Consider the following 21,157-nt stretch of genomic DNA (forward strand, 5'->3'; position numbering starts at 1 on the left):
AATGTTGAAATAATCTGATTTGAAAATAATTAGAGGAATAACATCAGTCATTTATTGCGGCTGTAAATAGTGAACAAAAACTAATCAATTCCTCGATGCCTTCAAATATCCAGTTGCCGTCAATTATTCTTCCACGACAAATTTTCTGTTGTTCACTTTTTCCTCATCTATCTGAAAAATTTATGTGACCTACCTAGTAACGCAAAGTTTCTTTTAATAAGGTCGATATAGACTTTCCGTATCTATAATACTGATGAACTCCAATTGAAAATGATATCTCTATCTAAGGCAGAAAAATTCTTGTCTCGGTAACCAAATAAAAAAATGATAATTACTAGGCCTACAAATGCGTTCACGGCAACCAGAATCAAATCAAAATTAATTAAAATCTTAAAAAATATAAATAAAACACCGCGTGAATTATCTGTATTTTGAGAAACGAATGGTTGTACACTATTTCATAACTTTTTTTATACGTTCATCGTATTAATTTAAAACAACAAAAATGTTGCTATTTATCATAAAATTCCATGTCATTCTCATTGTTGGGACATTTTCATGATCCTTGACATTTCTCTGTATTCGTAAAATAATATTGAAAGACTGTCTGGGTCAATTATTAAAAGCATTAACTAGGTTAGTTTTAATCAAGAGATACCGCAATTAAAAGGATTACTCGTACGACCATAAATTTATGCTGCACGAAGCTACCATAGGTGAGTTGAATAATTTAACGAGTATTAATTATTCACTGTAAATTAATAAAAGATACGTCATTAGATAACAAATATCGATTTCGTTACTTGACAAACACATTATCAGCACGAACCTGTAAAAGCATCATTTTCCTTAGGCCTGTTATTACGTGCCTATGTTAAACCATCTGAATATCTATACCTTTCGTTTACCAACAATTAAAATTGATCTTACGATGTAAACAAATTAAATTTAATGTAAATAATCCAGTTAGGTGTTGGTAATAATTAAAATTATTATCCCGGTTTTATATCTACATAGGCTATATATTTATTGTCTAAAATAATATTAATATTTATTCCTATAGCCCCGAATATTCCAGCATATACACCTTCTTATACAGAGTATATAACGAAGTTTTCCCAGGTCTTTCATAGCATGTTCTACTCGTGAAAATATTGGAAAATGTTCATCTAAATATATGTGCTAAAATGCTTTGTTTGCGAGTTACGAAAACTTCGCTTGGATTTCAGCTACCCCGGTGAAATGTGGTTGTACTGAAATTCTTAGGGATTTAATTAAGAAATAAAATTAGCAACTTCTTAGAGCTTTTCATTCAGATAACGAGTAAAATAAGTTCCAGAAACATATCTCCAGTGTTTTTGAGAAGTCTAGGGTGAAAACTAATAAATTAGGGTAAAAACCCAGATTTTTATGTTTGACGTTCATAACTTTGTTGAATTGGTAATAAAAACATGAAACTTTTTAACAAGAATTGTAGAGAATTTAGTTCTAAACAAATGGTATACGTTGAATAAAATAAAGAAAAGTAAGAAAGATTCTAATTTTATTTAGAAACAGTACGCTACACCAAAGTGTGCTTTTCTTTCTTTTTCCTGTTTATCCTCCGGTAACTACCGTTTAGATAATACTTCAGAGGATGAATGAGGATGATATGTATGAGTGTGAATAAAGTGTAGTCTTGTACATTCTCAGTTCGACCATACCTGAGATGCGTGGTTAATTGAAACCCAACCACCAAAGAACACCGGTATCCACGATCTAGTATTCAAGTCCGTGTAAAAATAGCTGACTTTACTAGGACTTCTGCGCTGGAACTCTCGACTTCCAAATCAGCTGATTTGGGAAGACGCGTTCACCACTAGACCAACCCGGTGGGTGACACCAAAGTGTACTAGTACCAATCTATAATACGTATCAGTTTATAATAAATATTCAAAAATGAGCCCACCATTTTCAACACATTTCTTGACACGCTTCTATAATGCTTTTGTTGCTCTTTTTAGTTCTTCAAGGATGTCCTGAAGTTTCTCAGCTACATCCATAATGCGGACAATTATTTCCTCAGGAGAAAGAATTTTGTATTTTTTTTGTATGCAATATTTTTCATCCATCCCCAGACACAAAAATCTAAAGGTGTTAGATCATGCGATCGTAGTGGCCAGGAATTTAGATCCACACATCCAATTCTCAGGAAAATGATGATTTACGTGAGTGGAAATGGCACAACAGAAGTGGGGAAGCGCCATCTTGCTGGAAATATAATTTACGTCTTAGCGCTACAGGAAAATCTTCAAGCAGCTGCGGCATTTCTTCTTGAAAGAAATTGCAAGTAGACCTCAGCATTTAAGCGGCCAGGTAATATTAACGGTTCAAAGAGCTGATTGTGAAAATGCCTGCACTACACATTGACGCTAAATCTGTGTAGGAAATTGCCTTACACCGTTTCATGAAGATTTACTTTTGTCCATTATGTAAGTTGTTGTTTCTCGACTGTCCCTTAATGTCTTCAAAATTTCAGTACGCCTTCACTTAAGTGGAAAGCTGTAATCCGAGAGATATTTTTCACTAGCCGTAACTCGCAAACAAAGCATTTTAGTATATATGTTTACACGAATTTTTTCCATTATTTTCTCGAGTGGAATAGGTTTTGAAAATCCCGGGAAAATTTCGTGATACACTCAGTATATTTCAGTAGTGAAAAATAATTTTTCCTGATTTACGTAGTTTTTACCTAATCGTAAGTTTAATTTCATCGTTATCGATTAATTCATTTAATTAAAAACGATTTGTATCAAAAATCATTTACAATAAATTTTTTTACTCTTTACAGTCATACGAGTACATGGAATTGAATGACAGATGATGATATGGTATTTTAACGAAATATTAGAGAAAGTTTTTTTTTTTTTTTTTGTAAGGATGTAATCCTGTTCGAGAAGAAATTTAGATAAATCGTTTTGCTTGCAACAGAAAGTAGTAAAACGAATCATTATTTAATTGATTTATTTTTGAATTTCTTCTTTATCAATCAGACTCTAATAAACATGATTATATATAAATAAAATATGATTAAATTCCAGCTTGTATTATTTATTACGCTACAAATTAAATATTGATAATTTATTAAAAACCAGACAAAGAATTAAATAACCTTCCCGCCTAAGCCGACCAAGTAATGCAATTAACAATTTTTCAATTATTTTTAAATTTGGAAGTTCCCCATCAGGAGAGGGGTATTTAGTTATTTTAGTACACAATAATTAATTTATTGTTTAACAAACTATTCTTTCAGCATTAAAAATTTTAAATCGAAAATTTTGTTTTTTTTTCATTTAGGGATTTCTATACTCAAGGGAAAGCATTCCAGAAAATTAATTTTTAAGAAAATAATCCCTAAGTGTTGATGATAACAAAAAAAAAACTTTTTTAAATTGTTAAAAAACACATACATACAGTCATAATTTTAAATTAACAGTCGTAATTTTCTAGGAAGGTGGGGATTATATTTGGCTAATTTTTTTTCAAGAAATATTAATGAATAAGGGCTTTCAAAAAATACGATTTTTCCATTTTAAATGCGATGTGTAACTTAGAAGTTGGATTTAAATTTAAAATAAATTGAAAAAACGTTTTGATAAAAAAATATATTTTGTTACCGTAGACCATTCGAATGGGATGAATAAAAAATGTTTATACTGGTTGGAAGGAGTATTGATAAGGAATATATAGATCCAAAAGAAGTGCCATTAACTCCTTTTTTGAAAGATATAGCTAAATAAAGAAAAATATATAAAATGGTTCATTCTTTGGGGATTAGGTTGAATATTAAAAGTTTTGCTAATTTGTGATCTTAATAAAAAGACTGCAATAAAATGTTCAGCATTTAAAAAAAATTAGGGTTCAAATACAGAGGTAGAAGAACAATTGCTAACATGTACAGGAACCAAACAGCAAAAGTAACAATTGAAGAACATAAGAAAGAAGCCTAATAAGAAAGGGAGTCCGACAAGGATGTTCCCTATCTCCGTTACTTTTTAATCTTTACATGGAACTAGCAGTTAATGATGTTAAAGAACAATTTAGATTCGGAGTAACAGTACAAGGTGAAAAGATAAAGATGCTACGATTTGCTGATGATATAGTAATTCTAGCCGAGAGTAAAAAGGATATAGAAGAAACAATGAACGGCATAGATGAAGTCCTACGCAAGAACTATCGCAAGAAAATAAACAAGAACAAAACAAAAGTAATGTAATGTAGTAGAAATAACAAAGATGGACCACTGAATGTGAAAATAGGAGGAGAAAAGATTATGGAGGTAGAAGAATTTTGTTATTTGGGAAGTAGAATTACTAAAGATGGACGAAGCAGGAGCGATATAAAATGCCGAATAGCACAAGCTAAACGAGCCTTCAGTAAGAAATATAATTTGTTTACGTCAAAAATTAATTTAAATGTCAGGAAAAGATTTTTGAAAGTATATGTTTGGAGTGTCGCTTTATATGAAAGTGAAACTTGGACGATCGGAGTATCTGAGATGAAAAGATTAGAAGCTTTTGAAATGCGGTGCTATAGGAGAATGTTAAAAATCCGATGGGTGGATAAAGTGACAAATGAAGAGGTATTGTGGCAAATAGATGAAGAAAGAAGCATTTGGAAAAATATAGTTAAAAGAAGAGACAGACTTATAGGCCACATACTAAGGCATCCTGGAATAGTCGCTTTAATATAGGAAGGACAGGTAGAAGGAAAAAATTGTGTAGGCAGGCCACGTTTGGAATATGTAAAACAAATTGTTAGGGATGTAGGATGTAGGGGGTATACTGAAATGAAACGACTAGCACTAGATAGGGAATCTTGGAGAGCTGCATCAAACCAGTCAAATGACTAAAAAAAAATTAATATACTGTTTAATCTAAGAGATAATTCTTTGATGTACGAATTTTATTGCTATTACTCTTTCTTGACGTAATTATGATCTTACTATATAAAAAGAATTGAAGGGGATGAAACTTTGTAATATGACTTGGAGGAATATGAGTTATTAATGCCATTTAATTTTGGATGTAATTAGACAAGAAGGTGGGGAGATACGGTTACCATGAAGAGAGGGTTTCGTACCTCAAAATTTCCTTCAAATAGTAGAATAGAGTTTTGTATCAATCTTTACTAGTATATCTACATATTTTAATATTCCACTTAATTTTTCTTCTCAGTAGTAGTCCATCTAGAGCAGCAAACAAAAAAGTTTAAAAATAATTATAATTTGTATCCGTGTGTGTGTGTGTGTGTGTGTGTGTGTGTGTGTGTGTGTGTGATCAATAATCAAAAAATTATTTATAATTTATACTACTTTTTTGGCGTATCCCGAAATATAACTTTGCGTACCCCACTTTGCAGACCACTGGTCTAGAGTGAAGATTCGGTAACCAGATCTTATCTTCCCTGCCGCTGTAACTCTTTTAGGCTTTTCAAGGCTTTTCAATTTTGTTCACCATAAAATATTTTTGACAGAAATAATATTTAAAAAAAATACTAATAATTTAATGATCGACTCGTCCTATTATTTTAACTTTTGAAAATGTAATTTCAATATATTTATTTATTTGTAAAAAATGATGTGTCAAATTTTGTTAAAATACCTTTATTCCTTTTTTGTGATATTTATTTCTATGAAAGAAGAAATACCAATACACAGATGAAAAACGAAATTTCTTCTAAATTTTCTACCTAAGTAGTATTCTGACAAGGGTGAAACCTCTGTAACCTCTGTTTTTTTTATAGTTTTTACCTTATTGAAGTTTATATTATATTTTCATGTTTATTTAAATATTCGGTGTAATATGTTGATTTGATGGTCCAAATGTTAATTTTTTGACACTATGAACTTTTTGTAATTATTATAAAATAATTTTTTTTCTACGTGGTAGATGTTAAAATTGTCGCATACGTTGAAATTAAATTTGTAAACAACAGCACAAGTCTATTTGTCAGTGCTGTAACTAGAAGCTTGTTTTGTTTTATTTGATGTTTTCAAAGGGACTACAGAAATGTTCTAGTCCCTTTGTGTTTTATTCGTTTTAATTGTATTTACCATTTGTGAATTTTATGTAAAATTAAATTAAATCTCCAAACCAGTTGTTTTCTAACTAATTTATATTTCATAAATATTATATCCAACATAACTTAGTTTAAATTTATATAACAGTTTTTACTCATCGTTTATGCAGTTATAATTATATTCGTATATTGATGCCTAAAGTTGTTATTAATTAACAGATTAATATTAAGAAACAAATATTTCAGTATGAAACAAATATCTTCAAACCCATCGGATGGGCAAAATGGTAAACTCGGTCTTCGTAAATCAGCTGAGGTCGAAGTCGAGAGTTCTCAGGTTCAAATCCCAAATAAGGGGGGAAGTTGTTTTTATAGGATTTGAATACTAGATCGTGTATCGTTATTTGGGTTTTTTCGGTGATTTGGAGGAACCCCATTTATGGGCGAAGTGTCGGACTCGCTAACAGGTTCCGCAAGATGTTATTAAAAGTACGTATGTGTGCCTGCGCCCTATCGACTAAAACTCCTATCACACCAACTCCCCTCCCGAGGCCGGATGCAAAATTGAGCATTGCGCAGCCCCGGGAGGTGCTTTTAGCTCGGGGAACCAGAGTCCCCGTGCATTATTAGTACACTTTACACAGTGAAATAACATATGCTCGGGGGTGTCCACCTCGCCACAGTATGGGCACCCCTCGTCATCGACCCTTCTCCACCCATACAGGTATGTTCTGAAAATACCGTGACCTGGCAGAAATTGGGTGAGCCAATAGCTCAGCTCACCAAACCTCCTCCCAAACCACGACCTAACTTAACCAATAAATCGGTGAGTTCACCGGCCTTTTGGTGACATGTTCCATCTCATTTGCCACTCATCCAATATCGTTTCGAAAGAGCCTCTTCGCCCCTCATCATCATTATACACACTTGTTCTGTGGCCCACCAATTGCTGCAGAGGAACCACACCGGCGATTACCAACACAGCATCGGTCGAGACGGAGTAGTAAGCCGCGGCTACCCGCAGAGTAATTCGTCGTTGCACCCCTTCAAGTAATTGGCTGTTACGCTCAACCTCCATGGCCCTAAGCTCCGTAAAGCAACACGGAGGCCACTACAAATAAAAGTATTAAAAAAAGATATCTTCAAGTCTTTAAATATATATATTATAATTTGTTTTCATATTTCTATTTAATTTTCTCCAAAAGTAAAAAAGAAGATCATAGATAAAAGTTCCATCAAAATTAATTGAATTGTTCATCTCTTGTAAGAAGCCACGCACATAATTCAGTTTATAATATATACGGAAATAATTTTTCGTAGGACTAGATTTGTCTTTACGTATATATTTAACCATAAAACCATTATTCAACATAGACTCTACCATATTAATTGACAATTTCTAATATATATAAGGCTGGAAATGAAAATACAGATATCACGTGATATTCTATTGTACTTAACAAAAAAATAAAAAAAAAAAACGGTGTACATTATTGATGTATTAAATAACACCTTTTCAGATGAATACTTTTTTCCACATAAAGAGCAGTGTACATCTCTATCAAAGTTTATTTTCCACCCACCGTTCTATCTACCAGCAACGTTTTATTAAATTCAATGAGAAACGAGATAAGGCATTGTCGCAAAATTATATTTTTTGTAAGCATCACCACCACAGAAATTGCTTTTACTGGAAGAATGATAACGTCATAACCAGATGTCGCAGGTTATTGAATTTAATACAGTGTTTGCCAAATAATGTTGTACAGACATTGAACAAGAAGTAGTTATAGTAATACAATATTTATACCTATAAAGTGACAAGAATGTCTTTTCATTTCTATTTCTTGTTGTTATTATTCTTTAATATGTTTTCCGTTATCTATTTCAGACTGTTTTTTAATTAAAGAGATCATTTTCCTTTACACTTTTAAAGTATTATATTCTAAATATAATATTATTTTTTTAAATAAATAATAATGAGAATTTCTTCAAAAGAGATCTAGGTATTTTAATTAACCCTTTTTTTGTTGTCGAATGGTTCCTACCTAAAAAGTAGAGTTTTATGGCATTAAATGTTTTATAATATATAATAATACGTTTATGAATCATTTGACACAACTTTTCATTCCTTCCAGGAATCTTGGGCAGTAAATTAAACACTGGTATTGCAACATTACGGTTTCTTTTTCAAAAAACAGCTTTTTCTTTTTCTGTCTAGCCTCCGGTAATTACCGTTCAGATAATACTTCAGAGGATGAATGAGGATGATGTGTATGAATAACAGTCTCAGTTCGACCATTACTGAGATGTGTGGTTAATTGAAACCCAACCACCAAAGAATACCGGTATCCGCGATCTAGTATTCAAATCCGTGTAAAAATAACTGACTTTACTGGGACTTGAACGCTGGAACTCTCGACTTCCAAATCAGCTGATTCGGGAAGATGCGTTCACCACTAGAACAACCCGGTGGGTTTCTAAAAAACTCTTGTGTTAATTATACTGTACTCAATCCTTCTTTTGACTTTATTGTAATCAGATAAACGAAAGTTATATTTTATATCTATAAAAGGTTTTAGACTATCTAGTCTAAAACCATTTCATTCACTAAATAATGCGAATTATTTTTAAAGAAATCTGGGATAACTAACTACTGCAAGCTGTGAAATAGTGAACAAGCGCGCGCGCATACACACACACACACCACACTGTATTATTAAAAAAAAAATTCACTGTTTTATAGGAATTCTAATCATTTTAATGCAGATATACCTTTAATGGAACCTAAACATAGATCCTATAGCATCATAAAACAGGTTTACTGAACTATATTAAAAAAGTAAAAAATGCCTTTGTCTTTATTAATATATTAATAAAGACTTAGGCTTACTACCTGCAAAATTGTTGCTATTATATCAACAGATTATTCTAATCCTTATCAATAGATTATTCTAATAGGATTCGATTAGTTTATAAGATTTGGGTCTATTGTAATGTAGTGAACATTCGAATGTTGATTGCCACTGAAAACCAGTATTGAATTAATGATATTTAGCTGGTAAATTGAAATAAAAGTTATAATAATGGTTTTTGTCAGGTTTAGCTCTCGTGAAAGATTTAAATTTATTTCACCCTCAAATTCATGAAACTTGGACAATCGGAGTATCTGAAAAGAAAAGATTAGAAGCTTTTGAAATGTGGAGCTATAGGAGAATTTTAAAAATCAGACGGGTGGATAAAGTGACAAATGAAGAGGTATTGCGGCAAATAGATGAAGAAAGAAGCATTTGAAAAAATATAGTAAAAAGAAGAGACAGACTTATAGGCCACATACTAAGGCATCCTGGAATAGTCGCTTTAATATTGGAAGGACAGGTAGAAGGGAAAAATTGTGTAGGCAGGCCACGTTTGGAATATGTAAAACAAATTGTTAGGGATGTAGGATGTAGAGGGTTTACTGAAATGAATTGACTAGCACTAGATAGGGAATCTTGGAGAGCTGCATCAAACCAGTCAAATGACTGAAGACAAAAAAAAAATAAATTCATGAATCTCATCTTTCTCGTAAAATAATACACGTGTAACTACGATCGAGTTCGTAAAAAATGCAAAATTTAATTATAGGTTATACATAGTTATACAGTAACAGAATAATAATAATAAGAGATAATAATTATATTTTGGGGGAGGGTGGGAGAGAATGAGTAAAAATCGGCACCCAGATATCATTGTGCTAGGATGGGTTATCACGATCTAGGGAGACACCAAGATTATGTGAAATTGCCTTTTATGAAGAAATTGAATTAACAAGAAAACTCACCAAATCCAAGTCCGGCCAACCTCTTCAAGAACAGTTAGGACGGCATTTTATCAAATGCTTTTTTCAATTCGAAAAAGATGGCGTCCACATGACGTTGAGATCTAACAGTAGAACCGATTTGATTTAGGAAAAATTAAGGTTTGGGGTAGTGGAACAATTCTGCATGAAGCCACATTAAAAAACGGAGATCTTATGTTGATTATAATGAAATATGTGAGGATAGGATTATTTCCATAACTTTAGAAAAAAGAGAAAAGTACGGAAATTGGTAATACATGGAACACAAATCTTGGAAATAAGAGTAACGACTGCCTTCTTCCGTTGATTGGGAAAAATGCCTGATTTCACGGTCCTGTTACATATTGAAGCCAGAATAGGTGTAATTACACTGCTGACACCTTTAATGACGAAAGGTGGTGTGCCATCAGGTCCAGTGGCTGCCTTTCCGTATAGTTCGTTGATGATAGTCAATACCACATTGACACCAACATGAGGAATATCAAGCTCGGCACAATTCATCAGATCTTTCGACATTGAATAGTTATCAGATTGTACATTCTTTGGAAAAGACTGAAACACAAACTGAAAATGCTTACAAAAAAAGATACATAGCTCTTGAGGATCGATAATTAGTTTATTGTCGACTAGAGGTAAAACGATGTTATCTGTATTAGATCTATGTTTACAAACTTACTTCCAAAACCTTTAAGGTTTAATTGTTAGATCGTTTTCAATGAACCTAGCACGGTCGAATTTATCTCTTGAAAGCAACATTTTAACATTCTTCCGTAGCTCTGAAAATGTCCGTAAGTCTCATTCTCTTAAATCGTCGATGTGCTAGTTTTTTCTTCTTAACCAATTCAATAATCTTAACTTAAAACCACAACGGAAACTTAGAAGATCAGCGGCAAGGGACAGGAATATTCTTGGCGATAGCCTTGATTACATGCTGGAAACTCATCAGAGCCTCGTCAAGTTTTGGGCGCAGAGGAACATTGGCTCAATCAGAATTGTTCACGTCCGTAAAGGGAACTTTAAAGTCTTCCTTTCTAAAAGTATACATGCAGCGCTTCATAACATAGTCATGAATAAATAAAAAATAATTTATGGTTATTGAGAACGGAGGGTGCATTCTTTTAGGGTGCACACCACCATCCAAAGAAAAAGAATAAACAGCCATAACAAGAATAAAAAGTTAGTCATAACAAGATCTAATTTCGTTCCCTGTACAAGATAATAGTAATTAAATAACAGGTTCAAAAAGTCACCATGATTGAATGTATCGCTTCGCTCGACATTTAAAGTAATAGTTACCATCCCAGACCGCAATGGGGGGCATTTTTTATAGGGCCACAGTTTTATCATGTTTCAAAGAATCTATTTGTAGAATTAAAGAAATAAATTTCTTCAAAACAGATGGCTGAACAAATTAGAAAAATAATGAATACCAAATAATAACACTTTCGAAACCAGTTCTTTGTAACTCGATCCAAACCGATTCAGCAGTCAACTCCAAATCCTTACGTTGAACACATTTTATGTTATTTTTAATGGCGATTAAAGAACTTTCTCCACGGTCAAAAACAGAAAATTCATAGTCTCTGCCAGACCAAAATACATTATATATAATGTCGGGAAGAAGTCTTATTAATATGGACCTCAGACATCCCAAGTCTTTCAGTGCAATAAAATCATAATTATAATCAATAAAAGATGCGTAAATCTCGGCAGACTTAGTGCGAAGGCCACGAACATTTTTATATGAAACAATATTACCAGTTGCAATAGTACCTTCCTCCACTGGTAAATTCGTGAACCCTATCAATTTTCAAGACCCCAAAAAAGGTGGAAATAAAAATACTTTGAAGCCAAATATCAGTATTATTTATTTTATTGTTAATAATAATATTCAAAAATATTACACCTCGTAAAAGTAAATTAAATAATTAACATAATGTCTAATGAGAGGTCTGTTTGACTGACGTGTAATATAGATTGTTTTCCCACACACAAAACAAATTTGGGATGGGCAAGGGTTTGGCTTTAGGAATCTTGATTCCGTTGGAGCTTTTCATTTATTTACTTTTTTAAAGAAAAACTGTTGTTTACAACATATATGGAAAATAGTCAATGCAAAATTTTTGATCAGTATGTGTTGCTTCCATTTTCAGTAAAAATTTCCGGAATTCCCGGGAGATTGTAAAAAATTTAGGCGCACACATCTTGTAGTTTTTTCCTTGTCTTTTGTGGGCAGATCATCCTTTCGCGCTATATTTTTTCCTTGTTATTGTTCCTTTTTCCTATTTTTTTTTTAATGTAAGTCAGGTTCCATTTAATCCGTGCTAAGGCTGCTGGATCCTATATATCCAGTACATCATTTTTCTGATTTTTGGGGAAGGGATTTCTGTGATCTGTCTACGGACAGTTTCTTGTTCTACGGCTGTGGAACAAAAAAAAAAGCTGGTTAAAAGTTTAATAACTTTCCCGGAAAAACTGTGAAAGTGATCCATCTGTCTCTCCCTCCTCACTTGACCAACTGCAAACACAATTTAATAACATCAATGTCACATATAACATACATGCCAAATTTTATTCAGATCTGTCCATTCAGTCTGAAGATGTTATGCAAAAAAGAAACCAACGTACATACAAACATCCTTCCGGAGATTTTCAATGATAAAACTGTGTTTTTTGAATCATGAAACAAATACTAAGGACTGCAAATACCTAGCCATGCATGTTTAGATTTCATTAGCATAATTTTCATTACATAACGTGTTGTACAGCTTATAATATAATTAAATAGGGAGAGGGTAAGAATTTTTATGACTTAATTTGTATGTGAAACAAAAATAGTTATTATTTTTAAAATCACCGATTTGAAAAATTAAAATAATCCCCCTATTCCGTTCCACGTCGAGCCATCTGGTGCTGCGATCTAGTGGGTGCTAGCGCTCACCGGAGAGTTCCGCTCGTACTAGCATTCGGCGCTTGAATCTTATTCAAGGCGGTCACGTCATATTCTTATTCCGGGTGGACTCCATTCTTTGTTCGGATGAACGTTAGCTTTAATGTTTTATTTAATTTTATATTTTTTATTTTTATATGTCAAGTTATACGTTATGTTACAATTCATTTCATTAACTGTCAAGGCGACAATTCATTAAATCATTATTCAATATGGAAGAAGGCGCTTATAACCTCAATAACCTCGCTCTAAAATCTGCCATAGTTTTCCTACCAAATTTTCAAATCAGTTTGAAAAAATATATATACGAGGCATATTCATAAAGTAAGGGCCGTTTGGTCATTAAAAAAAATTTACTCGTGAGAAAAGGTTTACACTTACAGTTTTAGTTCACTACATATATTCTTCACTTTTCCACATAATCGCCATCCAGCTCTAAGCACTTTTTGTAATGTTGCACCAGTTTCTTTAACCTCTCTGCAAAGCAGTTTGCCGCCTGGGAATTGAACCGGTTGAAAACGGCAGTCTTGAGTCTCTTGTCGTTTTCAAACCGTTGTCCACCAAGTCATTTTTTCAAATGCAAAAAGAGGAAGTAGTCGCTAGATGCAAGGTCGGGACTATATGGAGGGTGGTCGAAAAATTCCCAACGAAAATCTTGAATCTTTTTCTTGGCTAAGGCAGCGGTGTGAGGACGCGCGTTGTCATGAAGGAGGATTACGCCGGATGACGGTTTCCCGCGTCGTCAATTTTGGATTGAAAGTCTCAGTTTAGTGAACGTTTTGCAGTGCACGTCAAGTGTAATTGTTGGTCCATGAGTTCAACGAAAATGACATCCTTTCCATCCCAAAAAAAACGATAACCAGCATTTTTCGACTCGAGTACAGAGATTGCTTAATTTTTTTCGGTTTCGGGGAACTTGAATGATGCCACTGCTCTAAATGTAGTTTCAATTCTACGTTGGTGTAGGATATTCATGTCACGTCTCCCGTAAAAGTGTGGAAAAACAAATCATCGCCATCTTGTCGATAGCGGTCCAAAAACGCTCGTCCACTGCACATTCTTTGCTGTTTGTGTTCGTCGTCGGTGAGCACTTTCGGTACCCATCTTGCACACAATTTCTGATATCCGAGCTTTTCTGTGACAAACGTGTAGATACAGCTGCGTCCAACATGCGGAGATTCAACAGCCAGAACAGTAACCGTCAATCGCCGATCCCATCGGTTCACTTTTCAACGATTTAGTCACTCTACTCTTCGTCATGCACATTTGTGCGGCCATTTTTAAAGTCTCGACATCATTTTATAATCTTTCCTTCATTCATTACTGTATGTCCATACACTAGTTACAACTCCCGATGAATTTCAATAGCTGAAGATTCTTTTGCACACAAAAATCGAATCACAGCGCGCACTTCACAACTGGCGAGAGAAACGATTGTCGCAGACATTGAGATCTGCATTCACCGGCAGGAAAACTACTACTAAATCAAAAGACTACTGTATCAAAATAACAACTGTAGTGGCTCGTAAATAGCCGATAGATGTCTCTGCATACGTGAAAATGTGTTCAGACCCGCTAATATTTAAATATAAGCCGACGGCTCTTACTTTATGAATATTGGTAGTACATATGTTATATATTTTGTAAAGATTTTAATAAAACAAATTGAATTATTTTGTAGTGGTGTATGTTCATTTTACTTGAAATATTTAAATTCTTACATAGGCTTTTTTGTTACATATTGCATTTTTAACTGTAATATTATATTTCTACTATTAACGGTATATTAATTTATCATAAATCAACTATTTTTATTGACTATTGATTTGTATGACTTTATAGCTTTTTTAAGTAAAATTATATATGGAAATGTAATTGACATTTCTGTATTTGTCGTCTCAGCAGTATTATACGCGTGATTTTATGAAAGAAAAAAAAACAAATTCATAAATCTAAACTTTTATAATAAATATTTTATTTTTTATTTTTTGCTATCATTTTGTTGAATGTATGGCTTCATATATCAAAGAGGACTTTTAATGTTTGTATAGGGGTCACTGTAGTATATTGGCCTGAGTAAAATGGACATAAGAAGCCATTTAATCATTTGAAAACCTTGCGTTGTATTTCAAGTGAAAAAATTCATTAGTTATGGGGATGTCTGAAAAGTAAATATACTTTAGTATCAATTTCTACTAAACTATACATTAAGCATAATAATAATTCAAACAATACTAATTATAATATTTTTCCAAAAGGATAAAGCTAATTATTACAATTAATTCTTACACAAACAAAAATGCATGTTCCTCTGAAACCATTGACCACAAACAAAAATTACGTCGAATTAAACTTTTATAGGTTGTTATACGTATTTCTTAGTGTAAATTTTCTGTAAATTAGTTAGTAATGGACATTAAAGGCTAAGGGAATTATATATTTTTCCTTTTAAAATAAAAATAATGTAAAATATAAAAGGATTATATTATTAAGTTGGTCAAATTGTCAGCGAGTTCTTTTTTCTTTCAGACAGTAATAAAGAAAACATAATATATATATTTATATATATAACGAAAGTACTAAGAAGAACAAAAAAATATTAGAAAATGCGGTTAACATCCCCTTCTTTTAAAGAAAAGAAAGTGTTTTATTGAGAGAGAAGCGATCGAATTAAACTCTTGATGGACAGGTCAGGTAATGAAATCTCCTGTTTATACTCTTATGTGTATTGCTGCTTCTGTCCTGTAAATTAATCTTGTTCCAGGGCGTTTCCTTTAACAAAAAATATATCAGACGAATATTACACAAAAGGATGTTATTAATCTTGTTACGTTGTATTATTTTCTTTTAAATTTTAATAAAGAGATTTCATTTAAGAAATTTTACGAAAAATAGATTAGGAGATACGAATTTTTATTTTAGGTTATTAATATTTTAATTTGCTTGAAACATCAAAAGAAACTCTATTTCTTTTACTTAAAAATATTTATAGATTATTTAAGGAGTAATATTAAAGAAACTGTTTATCATGATGAACCAATGTTAAGGGCAAATATAGATAAAGTAAAAGGAAAACATCGTTAAAATAGGCCTCAAAAACAAACGTATTAAAAAGTAAAAAGTATTTTTTATATCCGTTAACCGTTGTGAAATAAAATGTCTCGGTCTTTTTATCTTGAAAATTTTAAGTTTCATTCCTGGTCAGGCTTAGAATTTTTCATATCTAAACTATTTTTAAAGAATAACCACATATAAATGAGTATATGTAAAGTTAGCGTGAAACTAAAATCAAACGGCTACAATCACATTAATTAACTTTAATTTAGCCCTTCTTTCAATTAGCTATAAGTTAAAGAAGTATTTTTAAACCTATATGAAAATTGTTTATTAAAGATAATATTTTATTTAGAACTTTTTTTTTTATTAAAAATTGAATAATTTAATGACGATGAAAGAAATCTGGGGAATCCAACAATAATCGATGGTTTTACCTTAAAATAAACCTTAATTATATGTAAAAGATAACCGCGAGTGAAATTAAGTAACTTTTTCCGATTAAGAGAGTTAATCCGTTAGAAAAAAATAAAAAAATAAAGCTTATATTTATTTCATTTGGCATGAAATATTATGTTTATTTTAGATTTATGCAAGACATTACAAAATTCCTTGATGCAAATTGTCTATAAAATTGTGAAAATCTGTTTCAATAGAAGACATATTTTATAAATTTCAAGTTATTATCTAAAAAGATATGGATTCTGCGCGCAAATATACGGCTTTAAAAAGGGACTTAATTTTAAAGTAATTAATGAGCGAACAAAAAACATAGCTGGTTTTTTTAAATACCTAAGGACGAATTGTTTAAATTTGCGTCATCCCCTTTCAAAACCTTATGAAAAAATTTAAAAGTATAAAAAAAATTGTGAAGAAAAAACAACGCTGAATTTGAGGGAAATATCACTTGATATTTATCAGTCGGTGATGCCCATTGTGCTTATGATCCACTTTATACAAGAAAACCTGGTTAATTCCTTCCACTCAGTTACGACAGACTATTCTGTTTTGTATTTTGTTTTAATTTCCCCTTATTAATTTAATTGTAGGGCTCATTTGAAAAATTTAACAAAGTGCGAAAAAATTTAACCTAAACCAACGTAAGCTTAAGTAAGAATCTAAAAATACGCTGAGAAAGGCACGATGTATCTTTTTTTCTGCTTGATGATATTGCCACACAAGCTTGAAGTTTGTGCATGGGATATGGAAATATATTATATGAATAATACCATGCTTGACCGGGATTCGAACCCAGGACCTCCGGATGAAAGGCCGAGAAGCTACCACTCGTGCCACGAAGGCGAAAGGTTTCAGAAGAACTATTAAAAAGAAAACATTAGGTATTTTGATGGAATAAAACGTAAAGAATTGTGTATCTAATGCGTAGTCGTTGAAATAAAAATTAGAAATCCTTAATGGCATTAGGATTAAGTGCATCAGGAATAGAAGTGAGACCAGTTGTTGATAGCTTATTGAAACTCCCTTTTGTTGGGGACAATTGTGAAACTTCCTCTTGGAAGTTTTACCTATTATCACCACCAATGAAAGAAAAAAAAACTGCTGTCATTTTTCAATTTAAAATTTGATGAAAAATTGATAACACATAATGTTGTTTTATTTAATAAAAAGAATTCTTGCTGCAAAATTTAGTATAATTCGGAAAACCTGTTTGGTCGTAATCGAGTAAAAACACACCAAATAGATAGAATGTCCCGCTTTGCAAGATACTTAGTATTTGATAAAAAAAAATGGAGTTTCTGTCTATTTTTATTAATTTTCAAAATATTTTTTACAAAAATACTGAAGAGTAAATTTGATGGAACATTTAAAAACTGTTGAAAATGAAAAAAAAAAAATTATGAATAGATGTTTTTTTAAAGCTTTTTAAGACATACTCAATCTTAATTTCATATGAAACTAACCCATATAATTTTTTTTTTTTTTTTTACCTTGTTAAACACCCCCAACATCCCCGGCCTTCGCCGTTAGACTATGCGCAGGAATGTCGGAGTGTCGTGGCAGTCGACTGCCCCCTGTCTTGTCTTTTCTGTGGCGTCCCATCGGGGTCCTCTCAGTTTTAACAAGATGCAGTAGCCCTCCCTTCTGGATGACCATTACATCCCTCCACTGAGAGGCTACCCTTCCCAGCTCCAACACTAGGTTGCCGACTACGCCTTGCGCGCAGCCGGTAAACCGCCGCGTCCCCCCTCTCATACCTGAGGGTCCCAAATGCGTCATCGGAGCACCCCGACTAACCCTCATTCTTGCATATGAAGGAGCCAGAGTGTCCTCAGCATCCAAACCCATATACTTACCTCGGATATTTTGAACAGGTTGAATATCTTTTCATTATATATTAGGTAGATTTTATAAGAAAGCTACCTATTGTAATGGATACCATGCTTCAACTTCAAAAAACATTTCGACATATCTTCGCTTTTCACATCACCCAGACCTCAAAACTACCGTCAATTCAAATGTTTATATATATATTTCACTTTCTTGTGGACACGATAACTGCCGTAATTTTGCGACAATCACTTTCAAATTGATACATAAAGTATAACGAGCCAAAATCTAGGTCGAGGTCGTTAGTGGGAAAAATCAGACCATAGGGGTAGAAATGGGGTGGCTTTTTCGAAAAATCAAAATATTTTTATAACTTTATTATTCAGTAAAATATTGAATTCGTTTAAATTTCTTACTATTATTTGGATAAGAGCCTAAAATGTGTCTAAGTAAAGTTTTTTGATATCACTAACCATTGGTCTAGCGGGTGGAAAAAATGGGGTTTCGAAGACAAAAAAAATCATACCTACCTTAATAGGCACAGTATCAATCGGTTTAAAGTGGTCGTTAGTCCTCTAAACATTATCTAAAACTTTTGTCTGAAACAATATTTGATATAACCAACCATTACGACAAGGGATGACCAAAATGTTGCTGAAATTGTAAGAAGATGGGGCTTTTCTTATACTAAACATGTGAAACTTTTTTCACATGCAACCATTGTCATATTGAGGAAATTTGAAGTTTTTCTTAACTTTAAGGTGGACATTTTTTTTATCCCCTACTTAGCACCGATGAAATCTGCCTCCGCCCTCCGGCCTGCCGAAAGGGATTTTTTAATTTTTTTATTTGTATTTGGCAGATGAATTAATTTGCCATAGAAACTTAGAAAGAAGCTTGTACGTGGGAATGTGGAAGTAGAAATTTATAGCAGGGAAAAATATGCTACTCCCCTGATCGAGGTTTGAACCCGGAACCTCCGATGAAAGGTTGAGATGTCACTACTCGGCCCGGAGATTGGAGAATTTTATTATAAAATCCTAATCATTTATTTTGACTATATTTTATAGTCATGATATTTATTAACCGTATAAGTTTTCATTATTTTTTTCGAATGAAGTAGTATTTCTTAGGTAATGGTGTATTTTTCAGAGAAAATCAAAGCTTTAAAAGCTTTACTTCGGATGCATTTATTTTTTTGTGTTCCATTACTTTGTCGATCAATTCTAGATCCATAATAGTTTTGTTACATGTTATGAAAATTCTGTTAGAATTAATCTTTTTCTCGTGTAACTTTTATGTTTTAAAAAACACAAATTTATTAATGATAAAACTTTAGTTTGGTGTAAATAATAAATTAATTTTTTATGTTTTATTTATTTTTTTTTTTTACAGTTACTGAAGGAAATAGTGGAGCTGCATGGATATTACCTGGTGACAATCGGCTTCCAAATTTGGATACCGTCCCACTTATATGTACACCAAGTCCTTCACCTACTAATGAAAAAAAATAATTGTAGTAACAATTAATTATTTACATATTAGAAAATTGTTTTTAAATTAATTATTTGTACTTTATAATAATTATCTATTCTAAAAAAGAATGCAAAAAAAAATATTTACATATTGTCAGTGATTTAATTGTAGTTATAAGAAATGATATTAGAAAATAATTATGCTTTTTGTATAATCTGCCAACAAACAAAAGGATATGCGAAATCTTCATTATCACAAAACAATTAATGCGATCACTTTTTTATATAACCATAGAACCTTCGCATCACTTACGTTTCCTTGCACTTATCTACTTCGTTTTTAGGATGTGTGTTTTACCTATGAATTATAAAAATATTATTATCAGTTCCTTCATATGCCTTATTAATAGTGTAAACAAATATATATAATAGTTCTCTTCATCCTTTAATTCTCTTAGAATTGGACCAGGAAATGTTGTATGGCTGCTGATGTAGGTTGGGTTCGAAAAAGATTGGGTGTGCTTTACTAAGCCCGAGGTTAACTTCAACCAAAGTAGCTAAAGAATTCACCAACTAATCGAAAAAAAAATTCTAAATAATTTAGTAGCGTCTCGGCCTTTCATCCGGAAGTCCCGGATTCGAATCCTGGTCAGGGATGACATTTTTACACGCTACAAATCATTCATCTCATCCTCTGAAGGAAAGAAAGAGATTTCAAATGATCGACTGGATTATGGAAAAGGGAAAATATTCTGAAACAAAGAGGTTAGCAAAGGATAGAACAAGGTGGAGAGCAGCAGCCGTGACAAAACCTGCCCTAATGGCAGAACACTATGAATGAAATGATCATATAACTATGGGTTATTTAATTTTGAAAATAAGGTTATATAACTTTAAATTGTTATACTTTCGAGTTGGATATCACCTTATATATACTATTGAATGAGTGATAATCAAAGCAAATTAGTTGATTAAATGACAGTAAATCAACTAAATTTGTATTATAATATCCGAATAAAAGTGTTAATAAATATTAATTAAAAAGTTCGTTAGAACTTTGCCGGTTAAGAGTCCGCAGTACTGGACGACGGCGAATTAACAAATTATGTTTGCACTTGATCTAACCTAAAAGTGAAATAAAAATAGGAAAAAAGATAAAAATAATCATGAAACCATTACATTTCAGTTCAGTTAGATTTTTAATAAAGAATACTTTCAAAAAATATCTCAAACTTATTAGACAACGTTTTTTTTCTTTCATTTGATGAACCGCGGGACTCGAATATGTCAATTTTTCCTCAGAAAGGTGGGTTTACGAATCGCGCCGCTAGGTAGCAGTACTTGATAGTTCTAGATAGCGTACAAAAACTTGATAATTTACTTGAAATAATAAAATTTAAAAGAAAATATACTACAGCTTGTTTTAATAGTAAATGCTCTTATGTAAATGAAAGTACTGAAGATAGAACTTTTTTTAATTCCCCACTA

General features: G+C 32.3%; 1 protein-coding gene across 1 annotated transcript in view; it reads left to right on the forward strand.

Moving 5' to 3' along the window:
• The window catches only part of LOC142328921 (uncharacterized), a 407,317-nt gene extending 386,958 nt beyond the window's left edge, over positions 1 to 20,359 (forward strand). The window contains exon 9 of the mRNA XM_075373089.1: positions 19,590 to 20,359. Within this exon, the coding sequence (XP_075229204.1) occupies positions 19,590 to 19,708 (119 nt within the window). The 3' untranslated portion in view covers positions 19,709 to 20,359. The remainder of the gene's footprint in view (positions 1 to 19,589) is intronic.
• The last annotated feature ends 798 nt before the right edge of the window (positions 20,360 to 21,157 follow it).

The sequence above is a fragment of the Lycorma delicatula genome, chromosome 8 (genome assembly GCF_047948215.1).
Source record: "Lycorma delicatula isolate Av1 chromosome 8, ASM4794821v1, whole genome shotgun sequence".
Lineage (NCBI taxonomy): Eukaryota > Metazoa > Arthropoda > Insecta > Hemiptera > Fulgoridae > Lycorma > Lycorma delicatula.